This window comes from Danio rerio, chromosome 16, assembly GCF_049306965.1.
Source record: "Danio rerio strain Tuebingen ecotype United States chromosome 16, GRCz12tu, whole genome shotgun sequence".
NCBI classification, from domain to species: domain Eukaryota; kingdom Metazoa; phylum Chordata; class Actinopteri; order Cypriniformes; family Danionidae; genus Danio; species Danio rerio.
The window spans coordinates 34,929,167-34,947,500 of NC_133191.1; the positions used below are offsets into that span (position 1 = coordinate 34,929,167).

At 30.0% G+C, this 18,334-nt stretch overlaps 1 protein-coding gene across 2 annotated transcripts in view; it reads right to left on the minus strand.

The window, feature by feature from the left end:
* Nucleotides 1-18,334, minus strand: part of ptpn6 (protein tyrosine phosphatase non-receptor type 6) — a 36,968-nt gene that overhangs the window by 16,871 nt on the left and 1,763 nt on the right. The window contains 4 exon segments of one of the 2 annotated variants that reach the window (NM_199960.1): nucleotides 1,112-1,228; nucleotides 6,605-6,785; nucleotides 14,608-14,802; nucleotides 16,444-16,566. In NM_199960.1, coding sequence (NP_956254.1) covers nucleotides 1,112-1,228; nucleotides 6,605-6,785; nucleotides 14,608-14,802; nucleotides 16,444-16,566 — 616 coding nt within the window. 2 annotated transcript variants of the gene reach the window in all.

Here is an 18,334-nt window from a genome sequence, read left to right on the forward strand (position 1 = left end):
TAACTCATGCTTTTGGATTTTAGTGCTTTTCAGAAGTGTACAGTTATGGGGAATAAATCAGATTCAAATTGAATTTATTTTTCAGAAATGCAAAGTTTTACGTTGAGGATTGAACTGAAAAAGTAAAAATAAAAATAAAAAAATAAATAAATAAATAAAATACATGATTAATAGAAAAGTTTTTTTAGTGTTCAAAAATCATGTTTTTACTTGAGTATGTAATTATAAAAATACATTTAAAAAATTGTCAAAAACCTTACACAAACAAATAAATAAAATATAAAATAAAATTACGCAAACACAAATAAGCAAAATATAAAATAAAAATACACACACACATAAATAAATAAATAAATAAATAAATAAATAAATAAATAAAATATAAAATAAAATAATTACACAAACACATAAATGAATAAATAAATAAGTAAATAAATAAATAAAATAATTACACAAACACATAAATAAATAAACTAATAAATAAATAAATAAATATAAATAAAATGATTACACAAACACATAAATAAAAATAAATAAAATAATTACACAAACAAATAAATAAAAAATAAAATAATTACACTAACACATAAATAAATAAATAAATATATAAACTGAAATAATTGCACAAATAAATAAATAAAATAATTACACAAACAAATAAATATATAAATTAAATAACTATTATATATTATATTATATAGTATTATATTTTAAAAATGCATTTATGAAAAAAACATGACGTATCCTTAAACTGTAGCTTTTTATTGTTCAGAAGTCATGTCTTTACATTGAGTATTGAATCATGTATTAATATATTCATAATAAAATACAGTACACACTTAAATTATGTCAAAACAAACTTTTATTTTGGATGTGATAGCAATTAATTATTGCAATGCAATAAAAGATATATAAAAGTTAATCTACGATCATATCTTTCTGCTAGACTAAAAAAAACTATCGGGAAAAAACAATTAATGTCAGCTGCAAGAAAACACTGCTTTTGTCTGCAGTGTCTTGGATTAATACCAGAAGCTGACCAGTTGCTTGACCTTTAAGATATTAAACATGCTGATTGGGGGAAAAAAAAAAAAACATCAGTTTACTTTACCTGTTTGAGATAAACCATTGTGCCAGACAACTCCTCAATACCAACACGCTTGAAATGCTCCACAAGGTCTGTCAAATTATCAAACTGGTCTTTACCACCGACGGTGTAGCGGTCATTCTGCAAATAAACGTGCATAAGAAAGTCATCGTTAACAAATCTGGCAGATTCATACACGCCGGCAACATGAGGTTTATTACCATTTAATAAACTACTTATTTAAAATGAGCTGAAACATAATTCTTTAGGTTTTTGGGAGACAACTTAATTGTTTTATGTTCAATCCACTTAAGTTTGTAAAAACTAATATTATAAATTGAATTCCTTCTTGTTGTCCAAATAAATCTATTGTGTGGAACTATTTTGTGTTTAAAGGTTTAAAGACAAATTTGTAGGTAGTATTTATAGGTTTGATATTGCAGTATGCAGTTTGTAAATTTAAATGATTAGCTTTTTTACTGTCACTGTATTGAGATCAAAACTAATGAACCTTTTTCACAAGACATGACGAGTTTAACAGTCATCAGCATCTTAAATCCTCTAAAGTTTTTATTTTTTTGTATTTTTTTTTTTTTAGATTGCTTTAAAACATATGTACATTTAAATGTATTCATGTATGTATTATATCATCTGTGCATCATATGACAAAAAACAAATGACCGCTTGAATGACAAACAAATGAAGCGTTTATAATGCAACATTATATTGTTGGCATTGTTCTCTCTTCTGGCTGCCAATATCAGTCTCACACTATTTCTTTTTCTGAAAGTCTTGATAACATCATCATGGAGTTATTTCTATTATTTCAGTAAATAGGATTTTTTTTTTTAATGATTGTTGTACAGTCCCTTTCACTGTGCTCTAAGTTTACTTAACTAAGACGACTTCTGCTACTGAGAAACCTGAAAATGTGAAAAGTTTCATAATTAAGAAATTAAATATTGTACTAATCTAAAATATGAGAATTTCAGTTTCATTGATTTTATATTGATTATAAATACAAAGTGGGACTAACTGTATTCAAATAAGCAGTTAGTTAAATAAACAAATAACTTCTTTTTTCTTATTTTTTACCCATAACCTCCTAACTTTATTTTTAGAAATACATTAAATCAATTAATACAATAGTCTTTTTTTGTCTTAAGCTAAAAACAAATAATGATATAAAACCAAATTATCTATAGCCGGCTTTCCATCCTAACTTGAAACCATTTTTTTCAAGGTTCGCAAAAAAGAAAAAAAAAAAACTCAAATGGGAATTACAGGTGCATTTCTAGCAAGCTGTTAAAAAAGCCCAGCTATTAAAAACTAAGACAATTATTAATCCTAGTTAATGGAAACTACAGCATTTATTAATATAGTTCTCAGCATATATGAGTAAACCCCCCACAAGTCTCTCATTTAAACTAATACTTTCTATAGGAAGCTTTACAATATTAAATTTGTGCATATACATTAGACCAAATCTGGAGCTATACTAACAAAATAACTTATGATAAATGTTCAAAAATTAGTAGCCCAAATTTGTTAAAGAAAAATATTAAACAAAATTTTCAAAAACAGCAAAAATCAAAAGAAACAAAAAATATTTACAATTTTAATGAAATGTTGTAGCTTGTATGCTTTTGCAACATTTTTCATAAATTTAAATGTATTATCTTTATATTTGTAAAGATGTTTTGTGGCTAAAATAGTATTTATATATATATATCTATATATATCTGTTATATATATCTGTTATATATATATATATATATCTGTTTAATAAATCTGTTTTGTTCAATTACACAAATAAATATTACCCATATTCATTCAGAAATATATAAAATATTCATATTTAACATGGGGCGTATTCATTTATACTGTATCTTAATGACATAAAATTGTCTCTGTTGATATAATTTAATGCGTGTGTGCTGCATGACGTAAATCAAACTCAAATCAAATACTTGTATTTTTATTAACTAATGTTAAAAATAAATACTGATTGTACGTTTATGCTTGTCAGTCCATTAACTTAAGTAAACCAACAACAGCATACAGTAAAAGATAAGTCAAACTTTCGATTCATTATTTTAATTGAGCAGTCAACTTAAGATTTCCTATTAAACTGTTATTCAGATTGTGTTCTCATTGTTTAACCTATAAAAAAACTCATTCATAAACCATTAAAATGGCAACACAGAAAGCTTTCTTTGTGTTCAGACTAGATTAAAAGCAGAAAGTGTCCACTGGCGAGGGCTTAAAAGTTCTTGGCTAAACTAGGGTTAACGCAGGCCGCTTTAAGAAGTTTTATCTGCATTGTTTGTTTCTGTGAGCTGATTAGACCCGTCTTCACAGAACATGGTTTGTTCTGTTAATCTGCTCACAGGGCAGCAGCGCTGGCGTTTTTTTCTGCTCTTTGAAGCACATGCACACACGCACATACCAGTGGAAGAAATTAACAATCGACAAGCAGTGCGCTGACCTGATTTTCCCCTGGTCATAATCTCGTACCATTCATTAAAACAGCACAACAATAGCGCTTTTTTAGCACGAACAACCCCCGCTTACGTCCACACACTCGTGACTCAAAGTCCAGTCGCCTTCCCAGGTAAGAGCGAACAGGTATATAACTGTCATACTGTGTGTGTGTGTGTGTGTGTGTGTGTGTGTGTGTAGTGTACTTATTTATACTGCGCACAAGTGTGTCAGACATGTTTATGTGTATTTGTGTTAAACTATGTCAATGTGGGCAAATCTTATGCTGTGTGTTTGTGTGTAATGTACTTATTTATACTGCGCACAAGTGTGTCAGACATGTTTATGTGTATTTGTGTTAAACTATGTCAATGTGGGCAAATGTTATGCTCTGTGTGTGTGTGTGTGTGTGTGTGTGTGTGTGTGTGTGTGTGTGTGTGTGTGTGTGTGTGTTTGTTAACGTCATACTGGAAATGCTTACAGTTATGGAGTTTCTACCGTTTTTAATATCTACTACATATTAAATTTCCCTTTAGATTCCAGACATTACATTTCCATTGAATCATCTGGCAGATTCATGTATCCGAAATGACTTACAAATGAGGAAAGTAGAATTAAAGCAGAAAAAGAATAGCATGTGCTGTAAAGTGTCAGTCATTCTAATTCTATTAAAGAAATATATATTTATATCTCTATGTCTTTATATTTATATAGAGAGAGAGCAGAGTGCCAGTGTTAGAATGTCAGCTTTTTGGTTTTAAAAAAACACAGAAAAGTGTAAAGAGAAAGGAATAATAAAAAATTATTTTAAGGTAATGAAACTTAACACTTAAAGGGATAGTTCACCCAAAACGAAAATTATGTAACAAAAAAATTAATAACACAAAAGAAAATATTTTGAAAAACTGAAATCCTGAAGCCATCAACTTAATGTAGTATTTGTAGTTCTTACTGGGAGTCAATGGTTTTTAGCTTTCTTCAAACTATTTTCTTTTGTTAAGAACAGAAGATAAATCTCATAACCATTTGACCACTTTGAGGGAGAGTAATCATCAATTTTTGGGTGAACTATCCCTTTTTTTACCGGTCTTCATTGACCTCAATATTTTAGCTGTTTTTAATTAAAACGAGTCACATATAAAATATGTATCATATAATGTAAACACTTGAACTGTATAAATTGGAAATTATACTGCCATTCATTAAAAAAAACAACATTTATTCTTTACAATTAAACTAAAACTACACTGCCATTCATTTGCTTTCCTTATTCAGCACTAATCCTAACTTGTGCACACTTTGTCTAATTTTCCCTCCATTAAGCTAGTTAGATCATACACATTTCATATGGTAAAAAAAATACTTTAGGCCAGAAGCCAATCTGATGAATGGGCTGGTTCTTTTGCAGTTGTTCACCTTATTTTCTATTGAATTATGAGATTTAAATATTGCATTTTAGTGACATTTTAAGCACTATCTTTAGCTGGATAAGCTTGTCGGATGGTCATCATAACCACACTTTTTGAGGTACCAAACACATTTGCTAAATATTTAGAATAAAGAAATACGACAAAATGTATTACATCATATATCACTTGGGGGAAAAAAAGAAGTCTGTTAAAGTTTTAAATAAAAAAACAAACAAACTGTGGCCTATTGTCATTTATTGGGCAAACAACAAACCATCATATTCATATTCCATGGCCAGCATATTCAACTCAGTCATAATTTGGCCATCTGAATACACAATTTATGATGGCATATATATATATATATATATATATATATATATATATATATATATATATATATATATATATATGTATGTATATATGTGTGTATATATATATATATATATATATATATATATATATATATATATATATATATATATATATATATATATAAATTTTTTTTTTTTTTTTTTTTTTTTTTTTTTTAAAGATTTAAAATATTTTGGAACAGTAAACATGTCAGGCTGAATAATTAAAATGATTCACTGACTTCGGCTGTCTTCATTAGTTTAAAACCAAAACTAAAAAAGTAAAAGTAAATAAAAATTCTTAAATATACCTTAGTAACGGTATTACATAAAACTGTGGCGGTTTTAAAACCTTGACTTTTACAAACTGCGGTATACCATAAAAATGGTTAGTCACATGTTTAGTATACACTGTAAAAAAATGCAGTGTTCCACACAATTCATTCATGTTGCCCCCAACACAAATAGATGAAGTAAACTTTAAAAATGTAAGTGGACTGAACATAGAACAGCTAACTTATCCTAAAGAAATCTTAAGAATTGTGTTGTTTCAGCTTATTTTAAATAAGTAGTTTGAACAAGCAGCAAACATATGTTTTTGAGTGTATAGTAAAGTTAGTTTAATGCAAGTGTAAGTTGCTTTTTGTATTAGCAACCTTTTCCAAACTTATGGTATGAAGTGTAAACAAAACACACATCTTGACAACGTCACATTTAAAAGCCGTAAAACCAAGCCCTTCATGTCAAATGATAACATATTGTCAAAAAAAAAGAGGACAATGTATTCCCTCACTGTTAACTTTGATATATCTAGAAGTTTTTGTTATACAAGGTGATATGACCTGTTTTCTTTTTTTTTTTTTTTTATTAAGATGCCCCTGTTTTGTGTACTCCTTTAGATGTTGCCAAGCCTCTCATGTTAAATGATAACATATGGACGGAACAAATATGGTACACTCTGTTTTCTCACTGTCAACTTAGAAAGTCTGGAACAATATATATTTTATTTTTATTATGTTTATTTATTTAAATTTTTTCTTTCAATGCCGTGGTTGTGGTAGAGGAGGGGTAATGTACTGCTTTAAATTGTTAATGCAAAAGCTCAATAAATAAATAAATAAATATATAATAAATAAATAAAAATGTAAAATCTCATTTAATTTATCATTACATACAATGTCTTCCTGCCGTCTCATTTTAGTTGACTTACTACAAAACACTGAGCTCTAATGACTCACATGTATGTTTGTATGAACACATGCACGCACACTTACATTGCACATGATCTTAATATGGGAGACCCTCCTTCCAGAACTGGTCTGGTCATCGGTGAGTGCAGAAAGCACAAAGTCTCCCGGTTTGGAAAGTGACTCTCTGACCAGAAACGTCCCGGGCTCATTGCGCTCCCGGAGCAACTTCTCAGCATTTGGACCAGACAAATGGCCATGATACCATCTGAAGATGTAAACGCAAAGAAAAAAGGTCACTGTGAACTTCAAACTACAGTCTGCACATTATAAAAATTAGATGCCATAATAACCAAAACATTTCTAGGTCAAACAGTAGAGTATGTTATATTAAAATTCCTTTTCCGTAGTACAGAGAAACTGACGCAAAATAAACCAGTCAAGGTATTTAGAGGACAGCAGTTTCTAAAAATAAAAAACTAGAGCCAAACAGAGCTGCACCACAAACCACTGTAGCCATGAACACAAAAACAAGAGGCTGAACATTCATGTCACCATCTACATTTCCAATACTCATATATTTCTAGATCATGATGCAAAAGTTTGGAGGTCCTCACATTCTACCATGCGAAAATGTGAGTTAACAATTGGGCTCAGTTCTCAATTTCAGCATCTCAGCTTCCTGTACTGCGGTCGGAAAATTTTCTGATGACAAGATTTCTTGACTCGAGACTTTGGTGTATTTTTAGCTTGTCCTTCCTTCTCTCTTCTCTTGTGAAAAAAAAAAGAGAAAAAGGACTTGCTTAATCGCCTCTCGGGGGGTGGAGGGGGGAGTGCTTTCTCACAAAATAATGATTTTGGTGTCTTTGAATAATAATAAAGACAAATTATTTATTAAATACAACAAAACGCATGACAAATATAATAAGTCATGCAATCAGGAATTCGCATTAGGAATACTTGCCATATGCCTTTAAGTGTAATTGTATTGTTTACAAATTTTTATTTTTTACTTATATCTTTGGATTACATTATATGTATAATTTTATTTTTTGTAATTTCTTCTTAAAATTCTACTCTTTGTATTTATATTATATGTTAGGCATTTGGGGTCTGAGAGTAACACAATTTCAATACTCTGTCCTGTACATGTGGTTGAATTGACAATAAAGCTGACTTTGACTTTATTCGGCGTATTCTGTCATTTTATTGCATTGTAAAAAGACAGATCTGTCCGATTTTAGAAGAGACCTAAAAGTTTCATCTTCTTTATTTCTGGCAATCAAAATATTCTACACACTTAATGTGAGTGTCAAATGTATGAAACGTTATGTCATTACAAATTCTCCTCCAATGTGACTGACTTTAAAATGTAATTTTCTTTTGGCACAGATAACAATAACTGGTTAATGTGCGAGACAGCATTATGCACTGTTGGTGCATGGTGAAACTAACATTTGTAAGACAAATTTTATAAACCTTTAATGTGAAAAATTGGGTTTAATGCATGACAAAAAAAATATACATATAGACCAAATTTAATGTCCAGTTTTTTAAAAAATATGTTTATTATGTACAGGCAAAAAGATCAACCCAGAAAATTTGAATAACATGCAAAATTGCATGTTACATGTAAAACTGCTAAAAAATTAGATGCATATTGTGATCTAATGCAACACAAAAGTGAAATGCGGGATAGAGGTCTAAAATATATAACTTTCCTAATGCATTAAGCCTCATGAAGCAATATTTCTAATGATTAACTAAAGAAGTAAAATGGTTAACAAACATTGTAAATATTGTTCAGCTTGTGTTAAAATTATATTTATAGTCATTTAAATATAAAGCATACAAAAAAATTATATTCTTAACCTAACTCTATACTGATTTTGGTCTTTTAAAATCAAGTTCTCATTGCATTTAGCCATATAAAACACTTTTCATGCTAAACATTTTAAAAACAAAATGACCTTCCCTGCCCAGCATTTCACTGGCTCCCCCACAAAATAAGATCAAATAGTTAGACCAATAGTTTTCATTGACCATAACCTTGCTTTGCAATAAGCTTATGTTATAAACAAATTAATTATAAACTTATACATTTATGAATAATCTATCCTTCAGTTTTTTTATAACAGACTTGAAAAACCTTATGTAATCAAACATAGTCTTCACTAAATTAAATTTAAACCTTTTAAAATCTACAGAAGTTATTGAGTCAATATGAATCAAATAATCCCCTATACCCTTAAAGAGGATCTATTATGCCTCTCTTTACAAGATGGTAAACATGCCTGTGATGTCCATGTTTGTGAAGTTTCTGCTCAAAGTAAACCCTAAAAAACCCTAATCTTTTAGGCTTTGATCCAAATTGTGCCGTTTTGGAGACTGTTGCTTTAAATTCAAATGTGATTTAGCTCTTATGCCTCTTTTCACAAAAGAGTGGAGCTAAAATGCTCACATGCATCAGCAAAGTGGCAGATTCAAAAAAGGACATTATCTGTGCATTATCGGTGCAAAAACTCAGGGCTGTCTATGCTAATGAGGGAGAGATCGTCACAAATGGGCGGGGCTTTCCCCCTCTGATGACATGTAAAAAAGCCAATGCCAATAAAACTGTTGATGCAGACTGTGAATATAAAAAATAGAATTAATATTTTACCATTAAGAGAATATTCAATATTCAAGCACTTTTGCCACACAATGAATACTTAAAAAAGTGTTTTTTGCATAATAGAGTACACTATTTGAGAAAACAGCCACTTGTAACGATGTCAGAAACCAAAGTGAACATTCTGATCTTAACTTATTCAATCCTACAATGCATTGCAATACCTAGAGTACAACCAATGTACACTCAATGGCTAGAGAATACACAATGCACTGTGAGAGTTTACGTGCCAAATGATTTGCCCATCCATGGTGGAATCCTATTGGTGCAAGTGTAATATCCTATAGTGTAATGTGACAGAAATCAATGACCTGGCCAAGACATTTAAGATCTATTTTTATCAACCAGCAAACCACAAACAAAATGGCACAGAGCTTGAATATGTTTACTCATTTTCATTCAGTCGTTTAAGTGGACTACATCAATGACCTAATAAAGGTAATGGTCAACACTGGCTCATTGGGAATATGTGCTCAGGGCTACATTTTTGAGAACTAAAAATATGTGCTTGAGGGTACATAATGGCTACATCTTGTTAAAAAAAAAAAATCCTACAGGGCAATACGGATGTCTTATCCGATGTGACTGGTTTGATCGTAGCTACTAAAATACTGATTCATGTCCTATTTCTGTCTCATTTGTAAATTTTCACTTGAGAAATCACCACAAAAATGGGTATTGGGTCAAAGCTTCATTTGTTAATCCACAAGAAGAAACCCAATTCATGGTTTCCATGCTGTAATACATAAAAGGCTCAGCAGAAATTTGACTCAGGTTTTTCTGTTTTGTCCTTGATTTTACAGTAAATGACTGGCAGTTGTGCTTGCCAACAATCTACTGTTTTAGTAAAATAAAAAAATAAATAAGCAAAGTATTTTACTGCACAATCTGGCCTTTTTCTAGAGCATTTTTTATTACATAAGAAATTCAGATCCTAACTGAGAAACACTGCTCTTACCCATAGTGCTAGATTTAAAAAATCATACATGTTTGCAATGACATTGCAGGTCACTAAATGATGACTTTTTTGGGGGCGGAGGGGATGAATAACTTGGCAGAATAAAACGAAATATCTAAAATGGCAGAAAGAAAGCTGATTATTTAATAAACACTTACCATTTTTGGGGCGATTTACAAACATACATCAACTGTGCAACTTTTGTGGTGCAAGAAAGCTTACAGCTCAGTTTGAATCAAGTTCATCACAAGCATGACCAAAAAAGAAAAAGAGACAATAAAGAGACGAAGGAAGGCCTGAATGGGTCTGGTCACTGTTTGCAAATGTGTCAAAACTAAAGTTTCCAACCGCAGTAGAAAAGAGGAAGTCAGACACATGGCAGAGGGTGGGGTGGAGTATGTCTGCAATTCAAGATTCTTCAACTTGAATTAAAAAGCATTCATTAAAATTAATGAGCTATTTATAAAATGCCACTTTGAATAAAGGGATTCAGAATCAATCAAAAAAGGAATTCTGTCAAACTAGGAAATATGATAAAATAAAATAAAATTAATATAATATAATATAATATTATATAATATAAAACAATGCAATAAAATATAATATAATAGATCTTTTTAATTTGTGATCTCACACTTTTGCACTTGTTAACTATTACTTTAACTATTTTATAATTATTATAGTATAAAATGTAAATATTTATTATGCATTTATTTATTACTGCAATTTAACCATGATTAATTCACTTGCATTCATGTTACATTAATCTGTGTTAATGCAGTTTTATTTATTTAGTGAACGCAAAATAACTGCAAAATAATCACTGATACCACTTTTCTTTTTGCATCAAATAAAATTAAGCATAAAAAAAAGAAACTAAATGAAATCTAACAGTCTTTCATATCTAGATAATGTCCATTTTTCATTTGCAGGTTTATCAGAATGCGCATCTTACATTTGTCATGTTAACTGATTTCTACTTGACGATCAGGCTAACTATCTCTTAAAACTGTTTGGTGTTTTTCCTCTTCATTTGATAAGATTACTGGCAGCAGTGGAAGGCATGTTGGAGACTTTGTTCCTCAATTTGTGACATAACTGAAAGTAGAATCTGGAAGGATTCCAGCGTGTGATAAAATAAATAATCATGTGCAATAAATAAAATGATTGACCAAATCAATGAACCAACAGCAGGGCCAGGCAAACCCAAGAAGATTGTTAGTACATGATTCACACTGGCAGTCATACACAGTTCAAGAAACTGCATACATGTAGAACATTACACTCCCTCATAACTTTCAAAATTAATACGCAGTTTAACCAGTTTCTATAGTAAACCACTGTCTGGAAAGCTAATTGCCTTTTTGTCTACTTTATTCATGTAGTTTTACTTACTGATTTACACATTCTACACTTTCAGAAAAAAAGTTACAAGGTGGTACAAATAATGTTCCTTAAGGAACAGTTTTGTACTTTTGTAAAAGTTGCACCTTATATGGTACAGAAAAGACCTCTTATGATACTGTTCTGTACCTTTTATGGTACAGCTGAAATGAAGATACAGAATTGTTCTCATATAAAAGGTAAAAAGTGTTGGATTGCTCTTTTTTACAATATCTATGAAAATAAATATTACTGGAAAGGCAAAGTGATTTTATGAATAATTTCCATATTAAAACATGAATCATCATTTAAAAGCATATGCTTAAAGAAACTCATACACATTAAGTAAGTTCTATACAAAACAACTTGTAAAACAAAACTATAGGTATTGTAAACTAAACATTTAAGGCATTTTTAATAAACATTTGATGAGCATTTTCTGATAAACACGTTTTCATTATTGATATCCGCGCCTTTTGGCATTTGCTTTTCAAAACGCATGTGAGCTGGCAAAAATCCTGCATATGCAAAGTGTTTACGCAGACATTTAAGCAGAAAGTATTCTGTAACATTTTTGAAATGTTAATTGTTAAAGTATTTTTTTATTCTTTATTGTAAATGTAAAAGGTGCATTTACACAAAAATAATCTTTTTTTAAAACATAGATAAACATTTTTTTTGATGTTTTATATTTACTGAAAAAATTGTACGTATTTTGGATATACAGTAGCAAAATGCCTTTGAATAGTTCTTGAAGGAACACATTTGATATTGTTAAGGTACAAAGTGTCTTGTCACAGTAGAGGTACCTTCATGGATCAGATTTTTACCTTTGAAGGTACAATATTGTATCTGCAGGTTTTAAACACCAAAGGTACAATTTGGTTTCCCTTGGTACAAATCATGTCCTTAAAAGTACAAACTGCAATGGTACAAATTAGTTTCTTTGTCTTAAGGTACAATTATGTTTCTATAAAAAGGTACTGCCCCAGTTACAAAGGTTTATACCTTCTTTGGATCAACATTTTACCATTTTTTTGAGAGTGTAACTAACTCTAAATACCATACAGGAGTAGTTTACTACAGTACAAAATAACATATACAATGTGAACTATATTCATCACTCTCTTTTCATCTTTCAACCAAAGAAGGATTCTGTCAGCTTTTTTTTAATGCTGGAGTGATGGACGGCTGAATCCATCTACTTCACTTGATCTTTCTTAAATACTCTACTTAAAGGACATTATTAGTTTGGAATTTACCACAGCCAAAATAAATAGTGCCAGCATCAAAATCATAAACTTTTGGTAAAATATTAAGACAAATATAAAGACAAACTGTATAAGATATGTTTCGATACAGATTTTGAACCTATTATTAAATTGTTAATGTTTTTTTTGAATTTACCTTACTGTTGGGTAGAGATATAGACAACATGAATATATGATGTGAAGATTACAAAATCTGATCTATATATAATAATATACAATATCTTTACTATGTATAATAATATATAACAGTATGCTTATATATAAAACTATTTATAATAATTTATTAATATATTTATTTAACATGTTTAATGTTAATAGATGTTATATTATGTTAAAATTATAAAAAAAATTATTAATATGTTTATTGAAAGCGTTGTTATATATATATATATATATATATATATATATATATTTTTTTTTTTTTTTTTTTTTTTTTTTTTTTTTTTTTTACTTATTGTGTACTCTGCTACATCAGATAAGACAAGGAGGTATATACTTAAAAGCTTTTTTTATTTAAACAAAGGAATTGTTCCCAAGTAATGTTGAAACTTAAAGTATAATAACAGTACATTGGTATTTTTATTTAGACAAAGTAAACTTAAAAATATATGTGACCTTTCCTCACTGTAGGTATACCAGCGGTACACTACCAGTTACCATTATAAAGTTGCCAACCACACTACAGCTTCTAACAGAAATAAAATACAGTATAACTCTCTATAACTATGTACTTGACATAGATTTGTTAGCTTGCAGTTTAGCTAACATGTTTTTGAAAGAGGTAAAAAAATGTATTTGCATAAAATACCACTGCTAAAAACTACAGAGCTTCCAAACACTTCTCAAATGTGCAAATCAGCAACACTTCCTTGAATGATAATAAACAAATAATAAAAAATAAACTAAAACATGTAAATTGGTGGCTTTATGAGACAAATGGTTGAACATCGATGGCCTAGAATAGCTTATAAAAGCCCATTGCAGCCTTTATGTTTACATGGACAGCAATCATTTGAGTAGCATATACATTTGCAAACAGGTTTTCCAATTACCCAACATCACCATCTGCATTAAGCTTAGCATTGAACAATAAAGTTGTATGAGACATGGAAATATCACTTTGACCATTAAACTTTTTTTGTTTTTGACCGAACACCTAATATAACAACTTAAACATAAACAACTGATACAAACAAATGCTACATATTTTATTATAACCAACAGCAGTATGCAACATAAAGCATGACTAAAATGTTCACCCATTTGTGGGGTGCCTAAATAATTGGGATGTTCCCACCAAGCAAATTTGTTAATAATAGACATAGGCTTTTTAGAAAAAAATCTAATAAATATCTAACAATAGTTCCAAGATACAATATTTAAGACTATCGTTATATCTCTACTAGATATTCACTGACAGCTCAAATTTAACCTTGTTTTAGTCAAGATGTCTATTAGACATTTATTAAACGCACAAAAAAATGCTTGCTCGGTTGTATTGTAAATGTGAAAATTTAAATGGAATGATTCCATGATTAACCTATGTAAACATCATAACCATAATATTTTAAATGGTATGATGGGAGTCTGGACTTTGCATAGACAAGGTTAGCAAATGTCACATTTCATAAAACACTAAGTACATTGGTAAAATGCAGATAAAACTCATCCTGAAGGTCAGTATGCGGAATATCAGAATCTCCCAAAGCCAAAGGTCAAATAAAATGGCTAATTTGAGCTATTTCTTGTTTAACTTGGCAAACACACCTGGAAATGTCCTGAATGAGGGTCAGATATGATTGCTTACCTCTCTGTGGTGGGATCGGAACAGTTTAAAGGGTATTTGAGCTCAATAACAGTCCCATCTTTATCCTGTAGGGTTCCATGATCTCCAGTGTAGTACTCCACTAACTCTGCCAATGTGGCAAACTTCTCCCCACCATACAGGTCATAATAATCCCCTGTGTTTTGAATCCTAATGTGGGTGATGATCTCCCCAACTCTGGAGAAAAAAAAAGAGAAGACAGTTGATGATGTAAAATAAGTATTTCTACTTTATCATCGGAAAAATCGCTAAACATAGACTAATCAGAACAAAATCTATCAGCATCAGAATGCAATGTCAAAGGAAATTGAGAAACAGAAAGTTAGTGTGTAGAAATGTTATGTGAGTATGTAGTAATTACCTGAGAAGAAGACTTTTTTGCAAAGCATTGCAGCTATTTTTTTTGCTGTCATAGATATTGATTACCCATATCAATCATGCTTTTCACCAAAGTGTTTTCAAAAAGAAATTCAGGATAAAACTTGACCTTATTTCAACTCCCTTATTCCCTCATGAAACATTAGTGTCAGATTTAGAATAATATATATCCCATAAATGAAAGATTTATTAATAATTGATCTTACATTAATTATTAAACATTATCGTAAATGCTGTTTTATTTTAAAGTGTCCTCGATGTGTAAACTATTAAATAACATGAATTAACTCTAGCACAAACCCTAATCCTAACCTTACACTAATTACATTCAATAGTACAAGTACATTACCTTGTAATAAATACATTTTAAAGTAGTTTATTAGACAATAAACATTGTTTTACACTGGATTTGACTTCAATTGCAATTTTATCCATAGATAAAGTTTTAATAAACTACCAATATGGTTCAAAAAGTACAACTAAAAGCAAATCAATGCAATCAATTTGCTGATAAAAAAGTAAAAGATTTCTTCTATGTTACTGTACATGAAGATACAAATAAATCTATCATTAAATGAATTGTGAACTGTAGGTATACAGGTTTTCTTGAATTTTCTCTGACATGTTCCTGAGTAGGTCACAACAGAAGTATTGTTTCAAACTTTTGAGTTATTGACACTGATTTTTACCCTTTATAAAAGGTTGACTGACATTTGGTTGGCATTTACTAACACTAAAAAGGTAAGTGGAAGTCGCATCCCTGACAATGACGCAGCATGTTGATTTTGTTCATCATTGAGCAGATATTATGCAAAGTAGACTGGAAAACTGTATTTAAGCATATTTGACCATCTATATGTAAACACAAGTTTACGGTTTATGGAAAAAAAAGTGCGAATTATTACAATGATGGAGTCAACGGTTGCTGAAAGACACAAAATAAAAAGGGGAAATAAGAAAACAGGTTTAATAAAAGGAATGAGACAGCTGTAGCACGAAAATGTATGCACTGACATGTTTTAAGGTCAGAAAACCACAGCGCTTCTGAATAAGTGATGTACTGTATAAAAATACAGAACTATTAAATGCTTAGTCTGTGATGTCTTTGGATTTCTAAAAATGTAATAACTAAATAAATAACTGTCTTTAAGGGAAGCATATAAATGTTTTCTATAGTCGACAACACTGTGAGGCATAAAAGAATAACAAAACATGAAAATCAAACCAAATGCAGTAACATTCAGTACATAGAAAGAAATTAGAAGAGTTTTTTTAGACAACACACAGAGAGTTCATTTAAGAATTTGAGTATATAGTAGAACTATGTAGGGTATCTATCAGTCAATCTGACCTCAGCTTATCCTTGCTAGCATTGTTTTCTAAAGAGGGGTAGAAAACTGATATTTTTAAGCACACCAAATTAAAAGAAAAATGCTGTACCTAACAGAAAGGGAGAAATCGCCGACATTTTTCTTGCTTGGTCGAGCCAGGAAGCTGCCATGGACTCCTCGACTCTTCAAAACGGCTTCTGCATCTAATCCTGAAAGATCTCTGTGAAACCACCTGTTGAACATTTAATGCACAGCTGTTAGTGGAAAACTCTTTAGAGATGATAAAATAATGTTTTAAGTCATTGGTCCTAGAAGAACCGATGACTTAATAGTCACACAAATGCTAAATGTTTCACAAAAAGATGGTTATTACACTACAAATTTGGGACAAATATTAACAAAGTTGAGGTAAATTTTTTAACAAGATTTTACGTTTAATCCAATCATTAGTTTTGGTCATTTTTGACCATATTTAGGGTGAAACAACCCTTAAGAATTCTGTCTCTCACTCTTCATGTACATAGAATATATTAGAAGAAAATTTATTTTAAGTTTAACGTTTAACTAAGGATTCAGATTGTCCATATTTGGACCAAAATGTAGAGTGAAACAACTCCATAAAATATTGATATGTACAGTTACTACATATACATATATATCTGAAATCAGAATTATTAGCCTTCCTGTTCAATTTTAATTATTTTCCCCCTATGTTCTGTTTAACAGAGAGATTTTTTCAACGCATTTCTAAACAATAGTTTTAATAACTCATTTCTAATTTTCTTTATCTTTGACATGTTGACAGTATATTACTCTAGATATTAATTAGGTTAATTAGAGAAGTTATGGTAATTAGGCAAGTCTTTGTATAGCAGTGGTTTGTTCTGTAGACTACCATAGTACAATATTATAGTAAAAACTATACTGGCCAAAATAAAACAAATAAGATTGTCTGTAGAAGAAAAAATAATGTCAGAAATCCTTTGAAAATGCACTCATACATTTGTTAAACATCATTTGAGAAACATAGGATAAATATTGCACAGGAGGGCTAATGATTTTGCACTCAACTATATGTATACATATATACAGTATAACTGGCTGCATTTATCCACATCATGAGAATTACGGTTTAGATTTACCAGTTAACTTACAAATAATTGTTGTCAGACACATTTAAAACATCTTATTACAGAAAAAAGACTTTTAAAAATACTCACTATAGTGTAAAATGATTTTACGACAAAAAGTCAAGACAACTAATATTTTTTATGTTTAAGTTAATCAGGTTTCAACATTTTCATAAGTTCTACACAGTTTAACCTAATATTCCTTTTATCTTTATCATGATGACAGCACTTATTACCCTAAGTATTTTTCAAGATACTAGTATTCAGCTAAAAGTGCAATTTAAGGGCCTACCCAGGTCATTTTGGTTAACTAGGAAAGTTATGGTAAATAGGCAAGTCATTGTATAGCATGGGTTTGTTATGTAGACTATCGTAGTAAAATATCGTAGTAAAAACTATACTGGCCAAAATAAAACAATAAGGACTTTCTCTAGAAGAAATCAGAAATCCTTTGAAAAGGATATTTGTAAAAATTTTGAAAAAGAATAAATATTGCACAGGTGGGCTAATGATTTTGTCCTCAACTGTATACATCCAGTTGAAGTCAGAATTATTACCCCCGTTTATTTTTTTCCCCAATTTCTGTTTAACCGAGAAAAGATTTTTTCAACACATTTCTAAACACAATAGTTTTAATAACTCATTTCTAATAACTGATTTTTTTTTTCTTTGGCATGATGACAGTACATAATTTTTTACTAGATATTTTTAAGAGGTACTAGTATAAAGCTTGAAGTGACATTTAAAGGCTTAATCAGGTTAATTAGGTTAACTAGGCAGGTTAGGGTAATTAGGCAAGTTATTGTATAATGATGGTTTATTCTGTAGACTATCAAAAAATATATTAGCCTAAAGGGGCTAATTATATTG